The 25934-nt window shown below is 43.2% G+C and overlaps 2 protein-coding genes across 2 annotated transcripts; one reads left to right on the top strand and one right to left on the bottom strand.

Annotated features, from left to right (window-relative positions):
- The first annotated feature begins 1978 nt into the window (after nt 1–1978).
- Nucleotides 1979–8793, top strand: SAP30 (Sin3A associated protein 30). The gene is made up of 4 exons (XM_063156197.1): nt 1979–2302; nt 3561–3683; nt 6329–6427; nt 8459–8793. Exons 1-4 carry the CDS (start codon nt 1994–1996, stop codon nt 8579–8581), a joined length of 654 nt encoding a protein of 217 aa, XP_063012267.1. The 5' UTR covers nt 1979–1993; the 3' UTR covers nt 8582–8793.
- A 2054-nt stretch (nt 8794–10847) lies between these two features.
- Nucleotides 10848–18623, bottom strand: SCRG1 (stimulator of chondrogenesis 1). The gene is made up of 3 exons (XM_063156198.1): nt 18515–18623; nt 13717–13982; nt 10848–12172 (listed from the first exon to the last, which is right to left on the bottom strand). Exons 2-3 carry the CDS (start codon nt 13953–13955, stop codon nt 12118–12120), a joined length of 294 nt encoding a protein of 97 aa, XP_063012268.1. The 5' UTR covers nt 13956–13982; nt 18515–18623; the 3' UTR covers nt 10848–12117.
- Between the last annotated feature and the right edge of the window lie 7311 nt (nt 18624–25934).

Genomic DNA, 25934 nt, shown 5'->3' with positions numbered 1-25934 from the left:
ATCGGTTAAACTTTTGCTGCCTGAGATTGCTCAGCAGCAGAGCGTGGAAATAACCTAGGTATTATACAGTCTTCAACTTGGCTGACAACAAAGCAGAGCTCAGTATTTTTTCCAACTCTTCTCCTATTCCCTTTGCTAATCACTGAAACGTGTCCCGTGGATAGCTGCTGTGACTTTAGCTCAGCGCAGCTTCAGTTACTGTATCCTTCACTCAGCTGCGGCTGTGGGACCGACCCTTATTCTCTAATACCAGGTTACGCAATCAGATTAAGGAGCCATCTGCAGCACAAACTGAAACTGCTCTATAATCGTGTTCCCGGCTCAGGCAGAACTCTGGCTTACGCAGGATCTGTGTCTCCTTGAATTATTCACCAGCCTCCCTGCTACTTCTCTCCTTCTTTAAGTTGGAAATGCACAGCAAGCGATACGGTCAAATATTTCAGCGATTAAATCATTGCGCTTTGAGCACGCTCAGCTCAGATGCCGCTTCTGAGATTTAAAGGAATATTTGCGGTAGTTCAAAGGGAAAGCAAAACCTCTCCCTTCCTTGTGCCTCCTTTGAATGTGCTTGAAAGGACAGTAGATCAGAGCTTGCTGCTTTTGCCACTCTGCTGTCAACAGCTGAATTGTTAAATTTTGATTTAATGCCAACGCATCTCTCATGTAGCTTTGTAAAGCCTCAAAACTAAAAAGGCTTTTGTCAAGTATTCTCTAAAACTAAAAACTGCTTTTGTCAAGTATTCTCAGAGCGTCTATTTTACCTTGTCGTGTGCACAGCAAGGTCTTGCTTGGTTCATCATTAGCGAAAATAATTCTGCATTCTCAAGGGTTTTCAGTTGTTACAGTCACCTTTACCAACAAAAAATCCTTTTAAATGGATTTTTTAACTGGAAACTCACTCTGAGTCGCCTTTGTCTTCAGAGGGTTTTGCACAGGAACACAGGACGGAGCCCTGACTACGCGTGTTGTAAAATCAGCTCTAACAAAGGCCGGAGCTCCGTTTGTTTTCCGCCGAGAGACGCAGAGCCGGCGGCTGCGCTGCGGCTCCCGCGGAGCTGCCTCCCGCAGCGGGGCGGCAGGAGCCCCGCACAGAGCCCGCCCGTCCTCTCGGGCAGCGGGAGCCGCTGCCGGCCATGGCCGACAGTCAGCGGGAAAGAAAGGAGGCAGGGAAGGAAGAGGCCGAGAGGGAAGGCAGGAGACAGACGGTCCGGAACGAGCAGCCCGAGCAGTGCCGGCTGCGGCTAAAACACTACAGCGAGAACAAGTGAACAGGGGCAGCCGCTGCGGCACAACGAGGCGCCGCGAGACCCGGCAGGAGGCGGCGGAGGCCGCCGGCCCCGCGTCGCTTCTCTAGGAGCGCGGGTACGCTCTCGGCCGTGCCGGCGGCAGCTCCGACCCGCGACACCCTCCGGGGCCGCCCTTCCACATTCACATCCCACGGCGGAGGCGCGGGAAGGGGGAAAAAGAGAGCTTGACGCGCGGGGCTTTGCAGCGGGCCCAGCCTCCAGACTGGGAGGCAGAGGGAGCGGAGCGCGGCGCGGGTAGAGCAGCGGCTGCCGCAGCGCGTCCTGCCCCCGGCCGTGCCCGGGCCGCGCTCCCGCCGCCGCGCCGTGCCCCGGGCAGGGACTGCGCTTCCCGTGGGGCCGCGCGCGGCAGCCGGCATGCGCGGCGGGGCGGGGCGGGGCGGCAGGTTGCTGTTGTTACATAGGAAACAGCTGAAGAGTCTCCACATGACAGGGGGGGAAGGAGGAAGTGGGGCGGCCCGCGGGGCTCTGCCGCTGCCGCTCCGGTAGTCGCGGAGCTCGGCCGGCCGCTGCTGGCGGGGAGAGTCCTTCCCGCGACGCGTGGGCTGACCGCCCTCCAGGGCAGGCTTGCGCCCCGGTGCCGCCGCTGAAGCGAGGCAGGCAGGGAGCGGGGAGCCCCCCGCCGGGCCGCGGCGCCTCGCCGGGGAAGTTTGGTGCGGGGCGGGATCCCGCCGGCGGTGGCGCCGGGTATGAACGGCTTCGCCCCCGAGGAGGTGACCCAGCGCGGGGCAGACCCCGCCGCCGCGCCGGTGGTGGGCAATGCGGGCTCCGCCGTGGAGGTGCCGCCGCCGCCAGCGCCGCCGGGGCTGGGTCCGGCCGCCGTCGCCGCCGCGGGCTCGGCGGGCGGCGGGTGCGCGGGCGGCCCCGGGGCCGGGCAGCTGTGCTGCCTGCGGGAGGAGGGGGAGCGATGCGGCCGCACCGCCGGCAACGCCAGCTTCAGCAAGCGCATCCAGAAGAGCATTTCGCAGAAGAAGGTGAAGATCGAGCTGGACAAGAGCGTAAGTCCGCGAGGGGAGGACGCGCCAGGGCAGCCGGCGGGGCGGGCGGACAAAAGCGGCCGGTTGGTCGCTGCGTCTGTGTCTTAGTTGGCCGGGGGACTTTTAATCAAGTTTAGTGGGGAAGGAGGGGTGTTTGGCGGCGGGGAAGTGTTCGTTCCCCCTTCCCAGCTCTTTTCGGTAGCACGGCCGAGTTTGGCTGGCGCGGCAGGAGCGCTGGCTGAAAGTCCCTCCGGGCGGGGGACAGCGCCCGCCTTTCCTGCCTGCCCCTGGGGTCCCCTCTAGCCCCAGGAGCCCGGGCACCGACTGCGTGTGCCCCGCTGTAGCGGAGCGGGCTGAGCGTGGCCGGGAAGCGCCGCTGCCGGCCGGAGCGGAGCGCAGCCTGCATGGCTCCGGCGCGCTAGTTTGTCTGTGTTGCTGGCGAGGGCCGCGCTCGCCGCCCCGCCTCGTGTTGCAGCGCCGCGCGTCTCCTGCCGTGCCGCTCCATCTTCCGCTCGGCAGCCATCGGGCCCCGCGCTGCGCGGCTCGGCTCGGCACGGCTCGGCCGGGCAGGGCGGGGGCCGGCCGCCTTCCTGCGGGCCGGGTTGCCCGGGAGCCGGGGCAGCGCTCGCCCTCGCCGGGTGCCGCGGGAGGGGAGGGGAGGGCAAGGCGGGCTGCAGCGTGGGGCGGCCGGCGGGAGCGCCCTGCGCCGGCCGGGGCTGCGTGTGCCCCCAGAGACCCCGGCCCCGCTGTGCAGCCCGTCCCCAACGCTGCCCCGTGCTCTCTTCTGCACTCAAAACACGCGGAGCTGGGGATTCCGGGCAGCCCCGGGCCCAGGTCTCCCAAAGCGTGCAGATCCCCACGAAAGGGAAACTTGTTAAAAAGAAAGAAAGTAAAAATAAGTGTGTTGCGTGACCACGCCGGGTAGCGGAAGTAAAACAAGGAGGGGAGGATATAGCTGGGGAAATGAGAGCCTCTCTCAGCCGTGCAGAGAAAGCGGAGAGTTGTTTTTTGTTTGCGTGCTGCCCGGCCCCGCGGTGCGATGCGCGGCCGGAGGGAGGGAAGGAGGGCGGGCTGTGCTGCGTGGCTCCACAGCCTGGCACTGCTGCATCGGCCCATTGCAGCAGTGCAGCACGCTCTCCCTTTAGAAGAAGCCAGTAAAAAAGCTTCCTCAACCCAGTTTAAGTGGCTGTGAGTGCTCAGCATTGTCTGTGTTCGTGCACTCTAGTCTGGGGGATACACTCCGTGGGTTTGATTGAAAGATGCCGTTTTATTCTTCTAGGCAAGACATCTGTACATTTGTGACTTCCACAAAAATTTAATTCAGAGTGTGAGAAATAGAAGAAAGAGGAAAGGCAGCGATGATGATGGTGATTCACCAGTGCAAGACATCGACACTCCAGAGGTAGCTAAACAGTTGTTTGGGGTTTTTCGAATTACTGTGTTAAGCTTCTTAATGACACCGAGTCTGCACCAACACCACCCTCCCACTTTTACAGCTTATCTTGCATGTGGGAAAGGGAAGATCTTTGATTTGCATTGTTCTTAATACAACAGAATTTAACTGAGTTTTGTGGAATGTTTTGTGATTAAATGGTGCAGAGTACAATGAACAAGAGTCTCTATTTTTAAGCGTCTGATGGTTCTCTCAGAAATCTACTGTTTTCAGCTTCCTCCTCCTTAGCGCTTTGCCACATACCGTCGAGCTCTTATGTTTTACAGGAGCTCACAACCTGAAGGGAATTGCACATAATGCTTGGGATATAAATGCTTCTCTGTCCTGTCCCTGTTGTGCTAAATGTATTGCAGATGGTTCTTGGCAATTATTCCATTGCCCTAGTCACTTTAAAGATGAGAGTTTAATGATGGCAGCTTTGTTTCTGCCCCACTGTGGGGGGAAGAGCCATTTGGGGAGCTCTGCTGTGAAGGAGTGGAGTAGAGAAATACCGTGGCTTTTCAACCTGTTTTCTCCCCTGCACATCAGTGAAATCTGACCCATTAAAATAAGGGAACTAAAGCATCCAACTTTTTTCATGGTATAATGGGTCGGTCTTTAACATAAGGCTCTCTTTTTCTTACACATGCTCTGGGTTATTTTTGCTACAACGTTGCTTAGCAGGTGCTCCACAGTGTTAATTTTGAGCAGAGGCTGTTATGCCTACGTGGTCCCTTCTGAGAGGGATTGTTTAAACATTCTTCAGAAATTGCTCTGTAAGTGTTAATTTAATGGCATCCTTATGGTCAGCATCTGCAGATAACAGCAAGTAAGCGGGAAACTCTGTTCAGGAATCTGTGCCTTTAGGCACGAGGCTCCAGTCTGGAGGCTCTGGCTAAGAGGATTTTAGGAGATTGCAAGTAGTTTGATGCTGGATGGTGTTGTCTGTCTGTTAAATATCTGGGATTGTTTCTTGGAAAGTTCTGTCTAAAGCTAGTGCTGTGAGTGACTTCAGGTAGCTCTCTGACACTGTGTAATTGCAGCTCTCCTGGAAGCCTGTTTTGTTTTCTTATGCCAGGATTATAAAACATGTCACAACTGATGGATATCTCCAGAACAAGAAAACAAGCTTTTTTGTTCCCTTAACAGTAGTATTAAAAAAAACCAAAAAACTGGGAACTGTTTTTGAGGAGTGTCAGCTGGCTGTTTGGACAAGGGCAGTATGTTCATTCCTTGTAATTCCTGTATGCCTTAGATACTTGTTTGCCCTTGACCACCTTTATTTTCAATTATTACCCGGTTTGCTAAGGAAAAAAGTGTCATTCTTCTAAAGAGTTGTAAGGCCCTCCTGCCCCATCTCAATCATGCCCATCTTTACTGGTTGGAAACAATTCCTACAGGAGGAAAAGATACTCCTGCAGTACTGGTAGCTTCTGGGGTTTGGTGAAAAGCTGCTGCTCCTCCTTTGCATGACGCTGCAAGGGTGGCTTCCCCACTGTGGCTTGGGAAGGGTAATTTAATGCCATGTAAACTTTAGAAACACCAAGGGATACCATCCTTTATCTTGCAAGGTGACCTCACTTCAGGCCTGGCCAGGTTGCCAAGTGTGCAGTAGCACTGCTGTTCTAAGTGTTCTGCAGTGAGGCTGTTAAATGAATTTAAAGCAAAGGTGAATGCCTTCATCAATCTTTAATGCAGTGAGTTTGGAGAATACTTCTGTAATTGCAACTGACCTAATAGAATTTCTCACTCAGCCTGCTTTCTGAGCCTGCTCTCCCACTCAGTCATCTGATTAAGCTCTCTTAGGTTGTCAGGGAGGATGGGAAGGGTAAGCTGTTGCTGGGAGAAGTGACTGATCAGAGTACACAGGATTCAAAACTGACAGAGTACTGGATTAAGGCTGTGTATTTGTATCCCTGAGAGGACTTTGTGTAATTCTCTCAACTGCTGAATGACATTGAGAAAGAATTTTGGACGTTTATGCCCATGCATGTAACTCCTGCATATTGCTTGTGTAGCAGGGATACATTAGGAGAGCAAGAACAGTTGTTTTCTTTCGTCACCTCAAGCCAAGAATACTTGTGCATTCTGGACTCTGTCCTGATTCTAATATGTGCTCTTTCATGGTGCAGATATCTTTCATGGTGCATGGTGTCTTGTATGAAATCTACATAAGATTTAATGGCTTAAATTACAGTACAGGGTAATGAAATAATGGCTGAATATACAGTATAGATGCTGATCCTCCTTTGGATTAGCATTTTTATAGATGTTATATAAAAGTTGCTCTTGGGCTTGTGTTATCGTGCTGGAAGTGGGAAGCAAACAAAATTCCAGAATGGATGCAAATACAATAGTGAATTCAAAATAACGTCCACAGCTAAAGGGAAGTAGAGGCATGCTCAGTAACAACAAAACACTCTTAAACTGAGCTGGGCTATTTTCCTTTCTGCTGGAAGGTTTGTTTTTTGTCAAAATGACATCTGCTGAGCTGACTGTTTACACTTGTGTATCTGTGATTTTCCAAAATGCTTTTGCAAGACAAACTGTTAATGACTGAATTTTTTTCAGTTATATTAGATTGTTTTCTTCCCCTTCCCCCTCTTTTCTTCTAGGTTGATTTATATCAGTTACAAGTAAACACACTTCGAAGGTACAAAAGACACTTCAAGCTACAGACCAGACCGGGACTTAACAAAGCACAGCTTGTTGAAGTATGTATGAGTGTTTCCCATAATAGAAAATGCAACTTGCTGTGGCATGTGGTTTTCTATGCACTGTGATCCTTGCATAAAGTGCCTATATAATCTGGATTTTAGGAGAACAAAAGGGAGCTGCTTATCTAGCTTCCTTCATTGGCCACAGCTCCTGAGCTAAGTGAATCAAAAGTAAAAGCTCTTTCCAGAGGAGGGACTCTCAGCTTCCAAAAGGAGTGTATGCTGCTTGTAAACACAGTGTTAAGCTGGAGCAGTAAGATGGTCTTCATGCCCCTGAATGTCATAGAATCATGGATTTATTCTGTCTGTGCATCAATCACAGCTTCGCCTGAAATGTCCTGCTGGAAGGAACTAGAAACTGAGAGCTGTCAGTGAGGTTCTGGTGAAGTTCAGACTTTGCCTTAAAAAGCTAGTTACTGCAAACATAGGTTTCTGTATGTGTAAAGTACAGAAGCCTGAAAAAACATGCTTCTGCTGATAATTAATTCTGTTAAAACCACTGGAATCTGCTGTCAGAAAACTGGAATTACATGGAATTTACTGTTTCCAAAAGTGCTGAAGCTGCATGTCAGTACAGCTGTATGATAGCATCTTTGCTTTGCATGAGTGCTGTTTTATAGGAATTCTTCAGTGCTGCAAAGGTGCAGTCACAGCACATTGATGTAAATAAGTGGAAGGGCTGGTGATCTTAACAGGAAGGTATAGCTGCTGATTTTTCACTTTTGTGCAGTGATACATTCAGCTGTATGTAAGTGCAGACACTGTTTTCATCTCTCCTTAATCTGTGTGCATTAAAAACAAGGCTCTTAAAGGTGTGGGTGATCTCAAGGCTGAACTGTAAAGGAATAGCCCTGCTGCCACTAAATGTGAGAATGCAAAATCAGTCTTCCATTTTCTTATATCTAGGTTAGCTCTTGAGTTAGAAGGACTGTGAATTGAAAAATCACAGGCAGTTTTTGTTCTGCACAACTGGTGTTTCGCAGGGTCTGCTTTAGGTACCTCTCATAGGATACTTGCACTGGGTTATTCCAGTGGTGCATGGGCAAAGCTGTTCTGCCACATGCTTGATTTGACTGACCTGCAGGTATTTGTGAGCTATAGCCACAGAGCTTCCTTAATACACAGTACATTTGATTCCTTGCAATCTGTCCCAACATACCATGGACACTGCTCTAGCTGTTACTGAAAGTTCTCGTTAAATTACTGTGTCAAACTGCTTCTCTGTGAATGCTTTTGGGTTAGAGTTTAGAAAGTTTCCAAATTTTTTAGTTAGGCTGAACATTTATCCATTTATCCCACACATATCCTGTGGTGCTTAAGTGAGCAGTCCCATGTTTTTCACTTCATCCTTTTAATCTACCAGTCTGGCAAAGAGCCAGAGAACAGATTCAGTTACAATATTTTGCAACTTTCTTTTAAAGCTGGTGTTTATTTTGATGAAGGGAAAGACTGATGAAATGACAAGTGCTTCAAGAACTGCTTACGGATTGTTGTGTTTCAATGGTTACAGCATGGTGAATTTTCATTAATAGCTTTGTTTTGAAGAGCTGAATGTTCAGTTATAAATTTCTGGTAATTCTTGTGTTGTGTTAAATGTTTCTGTATGTGATTTGATGCAGACACCACCTCCCAAGTTGAGTGGAGAGCAGTAGCCTCTCATAATTGTACTGTCACTGTTAATATTCTGTAGTGATTACCTGTTATATTCAAGCTCTAACTAAACAAATGTAATGGTAGTCCCCTGATTGTTCTGATGGCTTTGAGGGTTTTTTTCCCCTGAAAAAATTCTCAGCTTTTTACTTTGGAAATTAGGGGTACAATCTCCTACATTTAGTTCACAGTTATCAGTAAAATAGTTCCTGTTTACCTTTTTATGACTACTGAAGACTTCTGAAGAGAGGCAGAATTTCCTTTTTTATAAACTTCTTAATCAGTCTTTTAAACTTGAATGTAGTACATTTAAATATGAATCTTCAGTTTTTGCATGTAAGAGTGATTATTTAATTTCCTTGCATTCTTCCTTTATAGATAATTGGCTGCCACTTTAGGACAATTCCAGTGAATGAAAAGGACACCTTAACATACTTCATCTACTCAGTGAAGAATGACAAGAACAAACCAGATCTAAAGATGGATAGTGGGATTCATTAGGCAGAAAAGGTTGGGACTGAGACTCAGGCTGCAAATGAAAAGACTGAGGTTTTGTTGATATGCAAAAGCTTTCTTTGTAACTTTTTCTCCTGAGAGAGTTTGTCTGTTTTTTTTTTTTCATAACCTTGCTGATTTGTTTGAAAACCATCCCTTATGAAACAAATTTCCTCAGCAAAAGTATTTTAAATAAATATCACTGATATTGTTGCTCAGATGGGTGTGTCTGTAATTTTAATGAGTTGGACTCGATCCTGACAGGTCCCATCCAGCTCAGCATATTCTGTGATTCTATGATACTTGTACCTAATAGTTAAGCTTTAATGAACTATGTAATAATATTAAAATATTTTTCAATTGAAACGTGCCGAGGATATATTTATAAGTGTGCCTCAAGTGCTTATGATGCAATGCCTTTAAAAAAAAAAACTGTAGCAGACTTGGCAATAGGTTCTTTTTCCTAAGGTAAAAGGTTTTAAGTGCCAGTTCTGTTCTTAGCTGGGCAGAAATGGCTGAGTAACAATTTTTTCCCCCTTTGGAAACAAGTATTGGAGGATTTTCTGATTTGTTTATTCATTGTGTCATTGCTGAGATACGTGCTTCCAAGCACTGAGGCCTTCCTGCTCCTATATTAAAATGGAAAAAAATGCAGCTCTTGAATTTCAAAGCTGTAAGTACAGATGAAGAGACTGCTGCAGCTTGCTGTGCTGAGAAATCCTTTGACTCAGTAAGAAATCCTTTACCTGCTGACTTCTCCATTTGTCTGCACGGACTGCTGCTAAGAACTTAATTGGAGAATGAGAGTTGAGCCTGTGTGGGGTCAATACAGCCTCTTCTAACAGGCACACTGCTTCTTTTCCATTGCATGGATTAGCTCAGGCCTGTCTAAAAGGAATAACCCCCTCTCAATAAACCCAGAACCCATGGTAGCTTATGGAGAATAATATCCAGCAATACTTAGGCTTTTAATTGATTGTCTTAGAAATCTGTGATGTTGAAGATGGTATTATGAATGACTTCTTGTATTGCAACTATTTTGTCAATCTAAATGTGTGGTGTATGGAAAATTATTTCTTTCTACTTAAGCATGTAGGATGAATTAACAGCTGAGGGAAAATAGTTTTTATCTTAAAACTGAGGAGCACATGGCTTCATCTGGTCCAGTTAGCATTCATTGCAACTCCCAACCTTATCAGATGTTTATAAGCTTTTCCTTAATTTGGGAAAAATAAGAAAGCAGTATGTCTGTGATCTAATCTGCTTGATGTTAATCTTTCGAGTTTTTTTGAAAATTACTAGTCTGCAAGCATCACTACAACTAAGATGCTTCACTTTGCTTTTTTTGACCTGTGAGGCTTGCATAGAACTGAATGATGATAAACCCTAACCTCAGACTGGCTGCTTTCCCAATGGTGTGATTTCTTTCACTTGTACTGCTCTATCTATTTCCACAATACAGTTCTGCAGTGCTGGCTTAAGTTCAGGACAGTGATATCTAGCTAGTGACAGCTAAAATTGCTGCTTCTTTGAAGGTATGTTTTCATGGCCATTTCACTATAGGGACTGTCAATTTGTTTACTAAATGTCCTTTGAACACATTCAAGCTTCTTACCTTCAAAGTGCAAATTGCATAAAAAGCCAGGGAACCTAGTCATGGATAGGACATCCAAAGGATAAAGAGTTTTGTTCTGAGTGCATGACAGGGTTGAATGTTCTCACCTAGGCCTGGCAGGACCTGTAGATGAAATTGTGTGAGGGAAGGAAGAGTAGGGAAAGAAACAAAAGCAAGTTTCTATTTGTCAGTTTTAAAGCAGTAACTTAAGCGACTCTATCTTGCTGCCTGTGCAAAGTGGCAAAGTTGTGGATTGTGGATTTTCCAGGAGTCTTGGAAGAAATTTTAACTGAAAGCCACCAACTTTAGTACCCAGCCTTGTATCTGCCTTAACTTTTTTTTGCTACAGCTGTTTGCCAGGCTGTGAATGCCAGGCATATACAACATGATTCTTGTAGAAACTAGATGGCACAAACTACAGAAGTTTTGTAGAGGACTTTACACAAGAGCACATACCATAGGTTTTTGGTTTTGGTTTTTTTTTTTTTTGCAGAGCACTGACTTTGGATATTTTCACTGGGTTGCCAGAGTTATGGGGTTTATTTTACTATCAACTGATTATTTGGTAGGAAGCCCAAATTATTCTGCTTGAATAATTACACAAATGAGGCTTAAAAAGCCTGGTGACAAACTGTTAAACAGTCAGTAGGGCAAAAATAGTACACACAGATTTACTTTATTATTGGCTGTGTATAATCATCCCCTGCCCCAGTATCCAACCCTTGTTTACTAACAAGAACAGTCATGGTGATCTTTTATACTGACACATGAAGGAAGCATGGTAAGCTGGTGATAGCAGTTTGGGCCAAGGTCTAAGGGTATTGGGTGAACAGTGCAAGTGCATTTTTTGGGTAGATGACTGCACAGTTCCTTCAGTGCTGCACACTTTCCGTGGGACTGGCTTGATAGCTAAAGAGTTTATTTGTGTAAAGCAGCAAGTCAGGCTTGCTGCCTGTAAGCCTGGCTTGTTCAGGTGACTGCTTAAAATTATGTGGTCAACCTCTCAACACCTGCCAATACAGATTGCCATATAATGGTCAAAATTTATCTCTCTGTATCTATCTCAGATCACAATACCTCTTAAATATTAAGATGATTATCTCTGTGTTTTCTGTAGCTATTGCCTTACAGGGCTAGCCTAAAAAAGGCCAGCATTTTAACTTGCTTTGGAGTACTGTATTTCAAACAGAGCTTGAATAAAAAATATATTGTTCTAATATTTTTAAACATTCACTGCTAAGATTAAGCAATTTAAGGGTTTAGAGATTGCACAGTCAAGGCAGGTGACCAGGTAGACGCAAGACCCAAGTGTGCTTTAGTACTGTTGATGTCAATTTTTACTCTTTTTTTTTTTTATTTCAGTGAAATACTTTCAGACATGGAAGTACAGGCCTTTTGTATGTGCATGTATTTTAAGATGCCTTAACAGAACATGGGAGCTTTACTTCAGAAGTGCTGGGGATTGAGTGGCTTCAGCTTAAAATGGCATTAAAAGTGTGATGGCAATAATGGAATAGGAAGCTGCACTGCCATAAGTTGCTCTGAGAGTTGTTGTTCCTAACAACATGAAGGCTTAGGCTTGAAGTTTCTTTGTCCAAACTAGCTAAGGATATTGTGCTGAGTAAGAAGAGTTCTGCTTTTTGCTGGGGTATGCAATATTAGGATACATTAAGAGCTTGTACAGTCTGTTAAACCATGGAAATGGCTTTATGGAAATTAGGTCAGCTACCAGATTAGAAAAGAAAATTTCTTAGGTATTTGATACTCTATAAAGGTATATAAAGGAAATTCTTTTTACAGTATAAAATGAGGCAATGGCTTGTGATTAAAAAGGAAGTTTTTTTGTTGGTGTAGTTTTGTTTTACCCTTAAAAACATGATTACAAGATGGTAGAATGATGTCTGTTATCTTCACTTGCAGACTCAAATCATTGACTGTTGCAGGGGATCACAAAAGATATCTTTGGTCCAAAGAAAATATCCCTGAAAGATAGGATCACATATTTAAATAATTAGATCACTGGTTTATTAAAGCTTTAATATGACATGCATTTCCCACTGTGGATATTTTTTAGCATGTATCATGATATATGTGGGATTACTGTGTTTGTGGGATGTCCTTCCAGCAATGCAAATGCAACTGCAGGCCTGGATGAAGATCCTGCATTTCTACCTCTGCCAGCCTGCTGTGGGAGCAATGGCCAAACCTTCATTGGCTGAATGGGTGGCAGAGCTCCACCCTGGTATTTTAACTTTAAGAAAATAAACTTACTGAATAGGTTATATTATCAAAATAAAGGACTTTGGCATGTGCACACATACTGTTTTAGTGCAGTTTGTCCTGAGAGCACAGATAAAAGCAGGTCTTGTGTACCTCAGGGTGATGGAGGGAGTATTTTCTTCCATATTTTTATCAAAGGAAGAGGCTTTACTATGCTGCTCAAGGGTTGAAGCTAGAGACCCAAAGTGTGATTCAGGGTGAGGACACCATATCTGGTTTTAGGGAAAGTGAAAGATGAAAATCTTACTTAAACCCTGCTCTCAGTTTGAAGTTTTTATCTTTAGAAGTCTTTCCCGTTTGATTCAACTTGAGTCCCCTACAGGAGTGCTAAAAAGTTGTCCTTATTGGATTTTAGGGGACTTGAGAAATGAGTATTAAGAGGAGCATATATAAAAAAATAATTTTTGCTTGCATATATAATGCCATCACAATATGGTGCCTCTGAAGTATTAGTAAATTTTGAACTGTTGATATTTCTAATCCAAATTTACTGAAGAAAAGATGTTGCTGAAGAGCTGAATGAAATAATACCTCTTGATACATTTTATTACCTAAAACCAGTATGGGCTGATGGTGTTTCTTTAACTCAGTAATGTTCTTTCTATATAACAACAACAAAAACCAAAGTTCAGTGAGAACTTCACTGTTCGACTTTGTCAGCAGTGCAAGGAAGCCAGGGAGGTGTTGTGTTCTTGGGATCAATCTTTGCTTTGCCTTATACAAGTGTATGTGAACCCCTGTGCCCCTCTTTTGTTTTTTCTGCTTTAACAGCTATTTTTACAGAATTACTTGTTCAGCTTATGTGCATGCAGTTTAGAATAGCAATATTCTAAATGTTCTCTTCCATGGAGCAGGAACCAAATAGGATTTTTTTTGGGGTCCTGTAAACTTCTTTGTTGTAAAATGCTCAGAATAAGTGTTTGATGTAGTTATTCTTAGTTTGGATCAAACAGAGGAGTCAAAAGTTGGGTGATTCAAATGCCGAATTCCCTGTTAATAAGACGGGAAGGTTTACAAAATATGCTAAGCAAGTCCTAGGTGAGCCCCTGAAAAACAAATCCTCAAAACTGACAGTAACAGGAAATTGGCTATATCTTGATATCATTTCAAACCATTTGAAGTGAGGAATTGCTTTAAAATGATAGCCTATTCTGTGTATGGAAACTGACGGAAATAAAAATGATGGAAACATAACACGCAGTTGTGAGGAACTATGTGAGTTTACATGAAATGAGCGTGATCTTACTTCGGGCAGCAGAGCAGTTCATTCAGGTTGCAGTAGCAGATGACCTGGCAGCCCTTCCCTTCCCAGAAGTGGTGTGGCAGAGCGTGGTGGACGTGCCGGAGGCTGTCCGTGCCCGCGGGGACGCTGTGGCAGCTGTGCTCCTGGAGGAGCCGCTTGTGGCACGAGCGGCGCTGGGCAGGCACCGCGGGGGCACCCGGCACCCAGCTCAGCACCAGCAGCAGCACCCAGAGCATCTTCATGTTTGCCGGGCTCCCCACAGCAGGGTGCTAAAGAGAAACAGGTATGTGACACGCTATTGCTGCTGAACAGGGCTCTTTCCCTCATTTGCTTCCTGCCTTGCGTTTCTCTTTCCTGTGAAGTTTCGGTCATTTGAGCCTGAGTGCTGGAGAGTGTTCTCTCCTAGGAGGTAAATAATATTGCAGCAGAATTGATATTCATTACTTTCTGTACAACCTTGGGAATCCTTTCATTGCCAATTGAAGCTTCTGATGCTGGCAATTTTGTTGTTTCTTTGGCCTCTCACCTTGAGAAAATTGCTTTGAGCTGGCCGTGTTTTTTTGGCGATGTAAGTGATTGTATCGATTGCTACCATGTCTGGCTGTGTGTCCTTGCCTCCCTGGCCACTTTGCCTGTCAAAACAAGAGTCACTCACATAAAATAAATAACATCCTTCCCCATCAGAGTTGTAGAAAACCTGTTTGCTGATTGAATCCTGTGTCATGGGCTGTGTGAGAAGCTGAGGCATTAAGCAGTGTCTGCAGTGCTGCCACGTGCTGCTGTCCTGGCCTCTGGTATCATACAGCACTAGGGAGAATCTTCCTTATTGGGTTTCTTTAGTACTGCAGACTGCTTAGTTGAGTCTTGCTACTGGAGGTCAATGTGGTTTAACTGGCTTTTTAAAAGGTGGGATAAATTATCCCTTGCAAAACTCTCCTGCTGGCCACTAGGCTTTCCAATGTTTTGTTTAATGTGGGCTCTGCTGTTCTGTGCTGCCCTGCACAGTCTGATCATGCCACAAAGCTTTGGATCCTTGAACTGGCATTCACTTTCAAAATAGGCTTTTGAACAATATTTCAGCTGAATTTTTATTGATATTAGGAGAGTGGGTTTTTTACCTTTCCTTATGCTCAAACAAAACGGACCTGTTATCTTAACTGAATTTAAACAGGAATTCTGCTCAGAAAATTAAAATAAAGAATGACCAGCTCTGCCCAGCACTCTCCCTGTATACTCATTTTTCTTGTGTAAGACTTAAGGAAGACTTTGCTGTCCTTCATCTTGTTGGCACTCTGGAACTGGTGCCCTGACACAATGTTATGGGCCAGCTCTGGTCTTCATTGTGGGGCTGAAGATTGGAATGGGCTAACCCAAAAATAACAATGTGTAAGACAACATCTGATCAAAGACTATGAAGGTGCAAGACAATATCTAATCAAAGACTATCAAAGGTGAAGTTAAGATGGTAGAGCTATTATCTAGATAAAGAAAAAAATGCCAGCTGTAGATGTGACTATAATATGAATTACTTTGTAAAAAATCTTGAGATCACCCTTGAAAAACAAACAGTAAAATTTTAAATATATAAATCTACAGTATTTTTTAGTAATTTTTCTCAGGTAGTTTTCTTGCCACTATAGCTATCTTATCTTCCATTTCTTCGGCCAATGAATAAAATGTAAGAAAATCTGGAAATTGAGATTCATATTAGGGATAAAATGCAAAAACTCAAAGCTTTTTGGTTATTTATTTTTATATTTAAACTTGGGTTGTTTTGAACATCAGTCGCAAAATAAAACATTAAAAAGTGGCCAATATATTAAGGAACATGAGTGAAGTGAGAATAAGCTCTTCTGGGGCTTTTTTTGGCTTCTGTTGTAGAAGCAAAATTCATTGAATAATTCCTTTTAGTTTCCATGAACTTGTATGGGAACTCTTAGTAGAAGACTCCTATAAACTACTAGTTATGGAGCCTTGGGGATCTATTTTTAATTACCTCAGAGTGCAGTATTGAATAACATATTGTCTTTATTAGTTTTAGACCCCAAAACTACTACTCAAATAAAGTAAACATTGCCTGGTGTTTTTTAGACTTGAGTGTAGAATCTGTATTATTATATTCATGGGTTTATTTTGTAGGAGTATAAACACTTAAGTTATGAGGGCTCTGCTCAGAGAAGTCTAATGCTTAAAGAGAAAAAATTATTGATACTATACCTAGATAAATGCCAGTGTCAGGGAGTAAAACTTAATCTTCTGTTCAAATAGTTTGGCTTAATTATTTAAGTATTTAATGGAAGAAAATTTCCATGAAAGAGAAAATTAGGAAGCAGGGGGTTTATGCCTTTGCTTCCTCTGATTGGATTATTCTGTGCTCTTCTACTGAGGATGAGGCATTCATGATACCTTGCTCTTGTGAATTTTTTTTAATTTCTAATAATTCCGGTGATCTTTCCCTACCTGGAGTTCAACTTAAATGCTCATTTGACTCTGTTGCCAGCTGCCTACCTCCTCAAAATTTGTAGGAATTCACTTCTTGAAAAATAGGCACATTCATCCTGAAAATAGGTGGATTCTCTGTACTCTGTCAAACTGCAAGATTCAAAAATCACGGCCTACATTTTTAAGGTGATTTTTAAGGTAACTCACTACTTGCCATTTAATAAAAATAATAGGATATTGCTGTAGTGTGTCATCAGAAGATTTTCTATGGGTGAGTGCCAAAATCAGTATTAGCTAAGTCAACATGCAGGACAGCTATGGATAGACAGCTCCTCTGACCAGTTATGCATTTTACCAATCATAAACATTGTTATTATTCAGAAAAAAATATTATAATTTTGTTTCTGCTTAAATATTTCCTCTGAGTTTGTTGCTGTTGTTTTTCTGGTTTTTTTTTTTTTTTTTTGTAGATCATAACCAAACAGAAGCTTTTTGTGAAAAGGCCTTTCTTTAAAAGGGTATTTCTTTCCTGGGGGAGTGCAGTCCCTATTTGCAGATGAAGGATTGCCAAGGAGCTCAGTGTTCCATCAGCTCCCTGCACAGGATCGATGCAGACCTTTCAGATGCAGCATCTCTCTCTGACACACTGCTGCAACTTCTTCTCCTGAGTGCTGCTGAACAGATGTTGGAGTGTCACTGATTGCCTGGGTGAAGAACAGAGCTAGTATGTGCATGTTTATTTCAAAATGACTGTCAAAGGCATTGTCTGCTGTTGCATAGCACAGAAGATAGGCTTTTCTCATAAAACAAGTCAGGAAAATTCAATGAACAAATCCAATCATTAATGTGGCTCAGAGACTCGTTCATTGCCAGCAAGAATCCTCTTAAAGTCCTTTATTTTATAAAGCCTTCTGAAAAGATAGCAATGCCAGGCATGCTAAGCCTGACCAGCTTGCTCTATCAAGATTTTATCATTTCAAATTCTAGCAGGAGTAGAGCCATATAAAAATACTGAAAATGAGCTCCTTGTATTTGCAAAAATTCTTTCCATTTAATTATTTTGATTATTTTGACGTGGTGTAAGTAAGATTTAACACCAAATGCACCTGGGAATACAAGTGCTTTGAAATACTTTGGAGCTTTTCCTAGAGGAAAATGGTTAGTTTGGGAATATGCATGATGAGTCAGGAATTAGTGCTGTCTCTGCTTGTTCAGCTGAGAGTGTTTGCAGGATCTTGCCAGGCAATTTGGCACCATCTAATCTTTGGATCCGCTAGATGCAGAGGTAATCACGCTGAAGAGAAAACCCCAAGTCTCAGCCTCCTTGTCCAAGAACAGCAGGGTAATAGTTCATGGAAGTGATGTCCTTTAAAGGTCACACAGTATCAGTAGGAGCTCAGGTGTTAGAAAGAGAGAAAACTGAGAAATGGCACAAAATGTGTGTTTCAGCACTTCTAGAGATCCTGCGTGGTTGGGAAAACAGAAATATTTTTAGGTTGGTCTATCAACCATTAAAAATATCAATCCTTCATTAAATATATCCTTCTTTTCCCCTTAAATAGGTTGTATTTCTAGTTGCCTAATGTTGAAAACAAGAAATACATTAATGTGTACACTTTTTGGTGTATGTTCTTTTCCAGTTTGTCCAGTGGTGTGTGCCAGGTTAACAAGTTGCACTTCAAAAGCATATATATATTAAAATTGTTTCACTTATTCAAAATGAAATGTATTTTGGTGTTTATTTATTTGTCAAGTTTGCCTTTCACAAGCACCTGTAAAATGCCGAGTATTTAGGTGTTGGTGCTTGATAGTTAGGTTTATTAGTGCATTACTAAAAAATCATTACACAAGAACTGCATAACTGATAATATTGTGAAGAATTTTTTTCCATTAAAAAAATTGTTACATCTATTTTGCTTGAACAGTTGGTGCACTGTAAGGACAGCAGCTATTCCACTGAGAATGAATTCCATGAATTACTGCTTTGTAATTGTCATCAATACCATGATTCTTTCCAGAAACTGAGTTCTCATGAAACCTCAGTTAGTTTTCTTTAAGACAGCAATTCATTGTGAAGACACCTCTCTCCATATTATATTGAGCACTGGGAGGCAATATAGTATATTTAGTGACTTCAGATGTTCATATGGAGTATCCAACCTTGAAGAAAAGCAAGATAGTAAAAGAATTATTTTGATCTGGATCCCAGCCATGCAACTGCCTTGAATGGTACCTCCTGCCTGCAATATAACAGCTTCTCCCAAACCTTCTTCTGCGTGTTCCCATATGTATTTCTAATTCTGTAATCTGTAACTAGAAGGAGCAGGTAGACAAGGATAATTGCAGGAGCAAAACGTACCTTAATCTTCTGGTTCACTCCCTTCCACGTTCTTGGCAGCTGTATCCTTTGAGATGTGCCCAGAGAGAGCTGGAGCTGGGATGAGAGGAGGGAGGGAGGGCTGATGGGAGATGCTGTACAAACAGCCCTTGTTTGTCCTTGCTCTGCCTGTGAGTGGTGAGCGCTGTTCTCCAGCAGTGGGTCACAGCATGGGCTCCTCTCTCAGTCACTGCCAGCCCAGTCTTGGGGCAAAAATGTAACACATCCCTTCCAGCAGGAAACAGGTAATTCATCCAGGCTCTGATGCAAAGGTGTCTCCTCAAAGAGCAAAGCATAGCACCCAGGACAAGAGAAGAGCAAAGATTCTGTGGAATACCTGTGTCTTGCTTGTGGAGTGTGATCAGGCTGGGGGAAATGGGAAGGAACATTTTTCTGGGGTTGTGCAGCCAGAAAAACATGGTTTCTACGCAGGTGTCCTATTTTGCATTTGGTGGACAAGAACAGACCTACTCAACAACCTCATACAGTGCTTTAATTTTTGATTTTGGGATCCTTTCAAGTTTTCTGAAAATGACATAATAAAAAAACCCCCTTGATTATTTTAACCAGATTTCTAGTACAGCATGCTCAATGATGCCACGTATCAAGTTCTTTGCTGAACAATGTTTAATCAAGAGGTAAAGCATTACATTGAAGAGTATTTCAGAGGAAGTTATTTTAGACTAATTTCAGATTAATCAAATGGTCTGGTACCATAAAAACAAGAATCTTAAATGGAATTGAAATATTATGTACTAATGAGAAAATAGTCTTGAGGGTGAAGCATGTGTCCTCATATTTCTCTTGCAATTTATCTCTTGTTCTACTGCAGCCATCCTGGACCTATTTTACAATGGGAATAGAGAAGGATGATTGTTGAGCTGTAATTCTTGTATTTTTCTTGTGTGTGTTGTTTTGATTCTGATGTTATGTTGTAAGAGTTTAGTTTTCTCTGTCTGTTGGTCTGCTTCCAGTACAGAGGTTTGTTAGGAGTGCAAAAAGGTGCCCCAGCTCAGCTGGCTCAGTTTACAATCTGATGTCTTGGTGCTTGTTCAGCTTGATTTATTGGTGGTTGTTCACCCTCCTTCAGAAGTGAGGCCTCTGTAAGTGCACGTCCCATGTTCTGCTGCCTCAGCAAAGGGAATGGGTAAATGGCACACCTATTTAGAAGCAAACCTTTGGAAACTGAGCCTGCCTACTCATGGTGCTCCCATCCAGCAGGGTGCTCCCCCTCTGTGCTGGAGATGGGCAGCTGGGATGGAGGAACAGGGGGCATGGCTGTGCCTCTGCCTCTGGTTAGAAACGCGAGGAAGGACATTTGTGCTGCTGTGGTTACACGAACACGGCAACTTAAAAGGGGAGGGAGGAGATAGCTGCAGGCAGCAGCTGTCAGAGCAGGACAGCCTTGCCTTTCCAGGGTGACAAAATGCCTGCTGCTGCCTCTGCCTTGCTGCAGAAATTCCTCCCTGGTGCAGAGCATGGCCCCAGCGTTCCGTGCCCTACATGAGATGACGGTGATGCCTGCGGGAGTACGCGGTGTTCCAGGGCAGCCTTGGCCGTGGGAGCAAGCAGGGAACAGGCTGGGAGCTTGCTGGGCAAGCACAGCAGCAGGGATAAAACTTGGAGAAGGGAGAGAGAGCATAGCGCGCTGAAGCTCTGGATTTGAATGCCTTTTTAGTTACTTGCAAATAAATTCTGGTCTGGATAATTTGAAGTTTTTGTCAAAAGGTGTAATAAAAGTGTGTTAGGATTATTAACTTGCTTTCTTTTTAAGTTTTCTTGTGTTTTCCAGGGAACATATGTGTTTTCAGAACATTTTTTCAGAGCCCTGTCTGGACAGCAGTCCAGTGAGCTGGCAGTTTTTTCTGTAAATTGGAGTTTGTGAGGGATAGTTTTCTTCAGGGGATGTCTTGCTGCATTTTGAGAAAAGACAGTTCAAACAAAGTTGGTGTTTGGCTGGTAATTTTTTTTTTTTATTTTTTTTTTTTTTGCTCTCCTCCATAGTTCCATGTACGATATTTTCAGTCACTGAAAACTTCCAGGAAGGAGAGGAAGTTTTCTCCCTTGTTTTTCAGTCACTGAAAACTTCCAGGAAGGAGAGGAAGTTTTCTCCCTTGTGATGCTGCTACGGAGTAGAGACTGAGAAGCAAAGTGGGATCCGGAGGAAGCAAAAATTTTTGAGGAATTTCATCAGTGAAATGCAACCCAAAAGGAAGTCACTATGACTACTGTAAAACAGCTCTTTAAGGAGTTAAAAGTGAGGTGTGGGAAATGAAGGGAAGGGCTGGGGAGCCTGCACTGGGAGAAAGTGCATAGCAGTACTTCCAGATCTTGCCTTCTTTCCCTTTCTCCACTTTGCCCCTGACCCACTGCCCTGCATATCTGTTTCTCTGCTGTCTGTCTCGCTCCTTGTCTCTCCAGCCCTGAAGGCCTTTTCTTCATTCTCAGTTTCCTTGGGCCTTTCTGCCCAGCCCCGCATCCCGGTGGGCTCAGCAGCCGGTGTCTGGCACGGGCTGGCAGGGCGCCAGCTCTGACAGAGGGCCATTGAAAACTGCAGCAGCCTTTTTGTTCCCTGCCATGGCATCTGGGATCTACAGGAGAACCAGAAGGAAATCTTGCTTTTTCACCCTCCTTCGTCTGTGCAGAGAGAGAAATCCTGAGCTGTGTTTGACTCGTTTTATTTGGAGGCAATCTTTTAGATGTACACGTATCCCTGTTTGGGTCTGGAGAGCTATGGCATTATTAGAGGTAGGATGCAAAGCAGAGCTCCTTTGGGGTTTTTTTCCTCTTCCCCAGGCTGAAGTCAGTGAGAAGTGATGGCCCATGAGGAGGCAGTGGCAGATGGAGGCAGGAGGGGGTGTGACAAGGTAGCAGCAGCAATCTGTAAGAGAGAAGTAGTTTTCAAAGGAGAATGGCCCCTGGTAGGGTGAGACAGAAGAAAGAAAAGGCAGCATTAAAATTCAGCTGCAAAAGCATGGCTGTCTCTGACATGTAACATTATTCTAGACTAAATTTGTGTAACATGCCCCGGGAAAATGATATTTTTCTCCTTTTTTTCTTTTATTTTTAAGTACTCAGTGCACTCTAAAATGTGCTTTGCATTTTTAACGTGAGCCACACAGGTTTAGCTTTTTGCTGTCAATGAAAACCACTTTGCATCTTATTTGTATCCTTGATACCAACACTAAGCTCTTTTCAGGCTGACAGTGAGAAATAGCAATGCATCTCCACTCACAGTAAATCTCCTTAAAAGATACCACTTTACCTTTGAGTTAACTGGCTCATTCATACATAGAGCTCGTATGAGGAGATCTGTAAGGAGCCCCAGAACCTGATTTTGGCAGATGACGCAGTCTAAAACTGTACTTGAAGATTATAAAGGAATATATGTATTGTAGGGATGCATAAAGACCTTGCAGACATAATGCCAGTGGTAATGACAGTGCCAGCAGAGCTAAGATATTAACTGCTGTCGCCATTTGTTACAGACCACAGTGGGTTAGGGACCTGGGATTTTATCATCAGCACAATGGGCTGTTAAGAAAAGATAAAAGTCTTATGTGTTCATTTTGCAAATACACATAAGTGTAAAACAAATGTATCTCATGTTAAACCCCTCATGTCACATTTTTCATGACTCAAATTTTATTATATCGGTCAGAAAAAGTAATTGGAAACTGTTCTTGCGCTTTCATTTTGTGTAATTTTTTTTCATTTGTTCACTTGTTTTTTTCTTTTATTTTAAAGAAAATGTGCTGTTAAATACTCTACAATTGCCTTTGCAATTCTTGCATCTGATAATTTGTTTTATACCTTGTACTTGCATTAGCTTGGGCGATTCACCTGAGTTTTGTGGAACACCTTCATTGTTTGTTCTGTACTTCTTGTTCATCCAGCATTTCTTCTATTTCATGCCTTTGTTTTTGGGCACTGCATTACTTCCAGCTGCTGTTTTCTGCAAAACCCCTTTGTTTCCTCTCTCTCTTTCTGATTTTTGGCTCACTGGTTTTACTGTCAGTTTTCACAACTTTTTTTCTGCAGGTTGCAATCTGTGCTTGGTTAAAATGGAACCCCAAAGTACTGGGCTATCAAAGGCATCTTTTAGTGTATTTCCTCAGATCAATGGCCTCTTGGCATGCTCAGGCTGTTGCTGGTTTTTTCTCTGAAGGCAAAGAGGATGCAGTATACTCAGAACCTGCTGATGTAATGAACCATTAGTTTCAGACAGGCCAAATGAGTCGATGTTTTAAGCATGTATATAGAAAGTTTGGTGTCTCAAGCTGGCAAATGAGTCTGAATGTGTTATTGAAAAATTATTTTTAATTGAGAGACTATGCCCAGCCATCACAGATATTGCTCGTGTGATGTCTAGAAATCCATGCCTGCATGGATGAGCCAGCAGTGGACCCTTGCAGAAAAGAAAGCCAACAGTACCCTGGCAAGAGGAGGAGTGCTGTCAGCAAGCTGGGGTGGTGATCCTTCTCCTCTTCACTGGTCAGACACACACTGAGTGCTGAGTCCAGATCTGAGTGAGCTAGTGTGAAAGGAATGTGGATGAACTGGAGGGAAACCAGTGAAGGGCCACAAAGGTGATTGAGGGACTGGAGCATCTATTGTACAAAGCCTATGGTAAAGCTGGGAGTCTTCAGCCTGGAGAAAGGATCTTGTGTGTATCTCTCCATCTAAAAATACCTGATGTGGGTTGGGCAAAAAAGGAGCCAGACTTTCCTTAGTGGTGCTCAGTGACAGGACAAAAGGCAATGGACACCAGCTTGACACAGAGGATTCCACCTCAAAATCTAAAGAACTTTTTTATCTGTGAGGAAGATAAAACAGTGACCACAGAGACTGTGGAGATCTCCTCAGAGATATAAACCTCAGCTGAATTCAGGCTAAGGCCAAGCTGCTGTAGCTGACCCTGCCTGCAGGAATGTTGGACTGCTTGGTCTCCAGAGGTCTCTGAACCTCATCTGCTCTGTGATTTCAGCTCCTTACTCAAATGAAAATCAGCTAGCAGTGCAGCATAGGCTCCGAGCTGTAATCACCTGTACTGAGTGCACCATCTTGAGTGAGCTTGTGTAATTGTGGTTTTACAAGGCAAATCTTTTGTTTGCAAACTCTCTATTTGTCCCTATCACTTTTTGTCAGGTCACAGCCCAGATGCCCTGGAAGAGCAGCAACTTCCCTGTGTTGTGGCAAGTGATTGTGTATGCCATCATTAATTTCTGAACATTAAGTATTAATAGAAAATTTAGTTTCCTTAGGAGCCTCTGATGAGGGTTTTTTGCCAAAATCTTTCTGAAAACTGCAGATGCTGTGATAAAAGCTGAATGACTCTTAGACTTAGTCACAGTTCATCTCACAGTGATGTTCTTCCACCTGCCTTACCTGCCAGGAATAGTTTTGGGGTATAAAAGCTGAAAGGTCTTCTGCCTTTGAATCTCAATAGAACCTCTTCATTTGTTGATAGGTAATAATGAGCTCATTTTAGATCTTTATTGACAGGAAAAGGACTTGTTTGTCTAATAACTAACATAGAGTAATAGTTACAATTCTTGAGTATTTGTCATATTTTTGCAAAATTGTCCCTCTGGACTCTTTCATCCAAGGAATTATTACCCTTAGCTTCAATTGCATGGTCCCTTGGTAGCTTCAAATTTATTTACAAAGGTTTTGTACCTGTAAAGGGCTGTAGCTCCTGAGCAGAGCTGCAGGTATTTTTTTTTTCAGGTCTTTATGAATCCTACAGCTATTGATAGCAAATGCTACCAGCTTGGGGATAATACAGAATAGCTAGCAAGTCCACTGGTATTGATAGAGCTAATGGTGTCTGTGGTGTTTCATAGTTCATGAGATGAAGTCTGTAGAGACTTGTTCATTACACCTATGTGTGTACCCCAAATGAAGCCCCCCACAAGGAATTTGGAGGTTTCACCCAAGCACTACTGCTGCTGGCTGACACTGCATTCTGCAGCTCTTTGAAACATATTTTAGAAAGATAAGCCTTTGGCTCTCAGTAGATTTCCCACTAGATGATTAACATTTTGTGGCTCTTTTTGGTTTATGTTTTCTATTTTAATAGCAAAAAAAATTGCAGAGAAGTCTTTCTGTCCATAGGGTGACAACCCAAGCATGAGAATTCTTCACATTTCTTGAGGCATGCTCGTTAGGGAGAGGGCTGGTTAAAACAGTTCCAAAGGTTACCCAGTCCCTGTTTCCTACATATTTTTGTTGGGTTTGTTGTGCTGTAATGGGAATGTCTCCCTGGGATTCACAACTAAAGTGAAAATGATTATTTGAGTCGTACTTGCTTTTAACCCCTCTTGTCAATGCTGTTCCTCACTGCTGAACTTGTGTAATTCAGAGTCAGCGTTACCAGATTGATTTTGTCAGTACCAGCACATTAGCATGCACAAAAGGGACTGGTTTTGTACCCTGAAATATAAACTGTTACTAAAAGAGCTTGTACAGTTTGGCAAACCTGGAAATAATTGGCATTCAAAGCAGCAAATTGACTTCTAGGTGCTGAATATTCAGCGTTTATAAAGTCATCATGAGAAATTCATGATTGAAGGCTCTTTGCATTAAATTTCTTGGGTTTGCTTTCTCACCAACTTAATAAACATAGAAAGGTTTACATAAATCCTAGCTCTCATTCTGCCAGTTCTAGAGGGCTTTTAGTTATCCAATAAGAAAGTAATTTGTTGTTAATTGTATTCTATAAAGCTGGATTTCATGAAAAGTGTGAAGTCTTATGGTTTGAATACTCCTGAAGTGTTTACTGCAATGCTCTTTTCTTTGCTTAAATTCTACATGTTAAATCTAACCTAATTAATGACTTTATAAGTTCTCCTGTTGGATAAGGATTCATTTCTGATTTCATATGACTTGTTGATGAGTCTAATTGAATGTGGAAAACAAACCTAAGCATAGCCGATTTACTAATTTTTCTTATCTTTATTTGCTCTTCCAGTTCTATCACTGTCCTATCACATGTAAAGCTCAGACAACACCACCCAGACCCCCAAGGCATTTAAAATGTAAAATTACGAATGCTGTTAACAGCACAGAGCATACCAAAGGTGGATTCTGAGAGGAATAAATCAGCCTTGGAGTGACCACCACTTATCTCTAGCTGGTAAAGCTTAATCACTAGGTGGGTAATGATTCTTCTAAAAAGTCACTTATTCCTTTGGGCTTTTATTTTCACAGTTTATGCTTTGAAGAGGTTACATGTCATTTATAGGTTGTTTTGGCGCTGGCTGCTCAGTGGCTGTCTTAAATTTAAACCCCAAGGCTTGGTTCTGCTTGGGGTGGCTAATGGAGGAGAGGGACAATGCTACCCCACACCAGCTCCCTGGAACTGATGCCCTTGGTCTGTTAGCATTGTTAAAAGTATGTA

The sequence above is a fragment of the Melospiza melodia genome, chromosome 5 (genome assembly GCF_035770615.1).
Source record: "Melospiza melodia melodia isolate bMelMel2 chromosome 5, bMelMel2.pri, whole genome shotgun sequence".
In the NCBI taxonomy this organism is placed as follows: Eukaryota; Metazoa; Chordata; class Aves; order Passeriformes; family Passerellidae; genus Melospiza; species Melospiza melodia.
The sequence above is the reverse complement of the archived record's forward strand: the minus strand, read 5'-3'. Positions and strand labels throughout refer to the sequence as shown.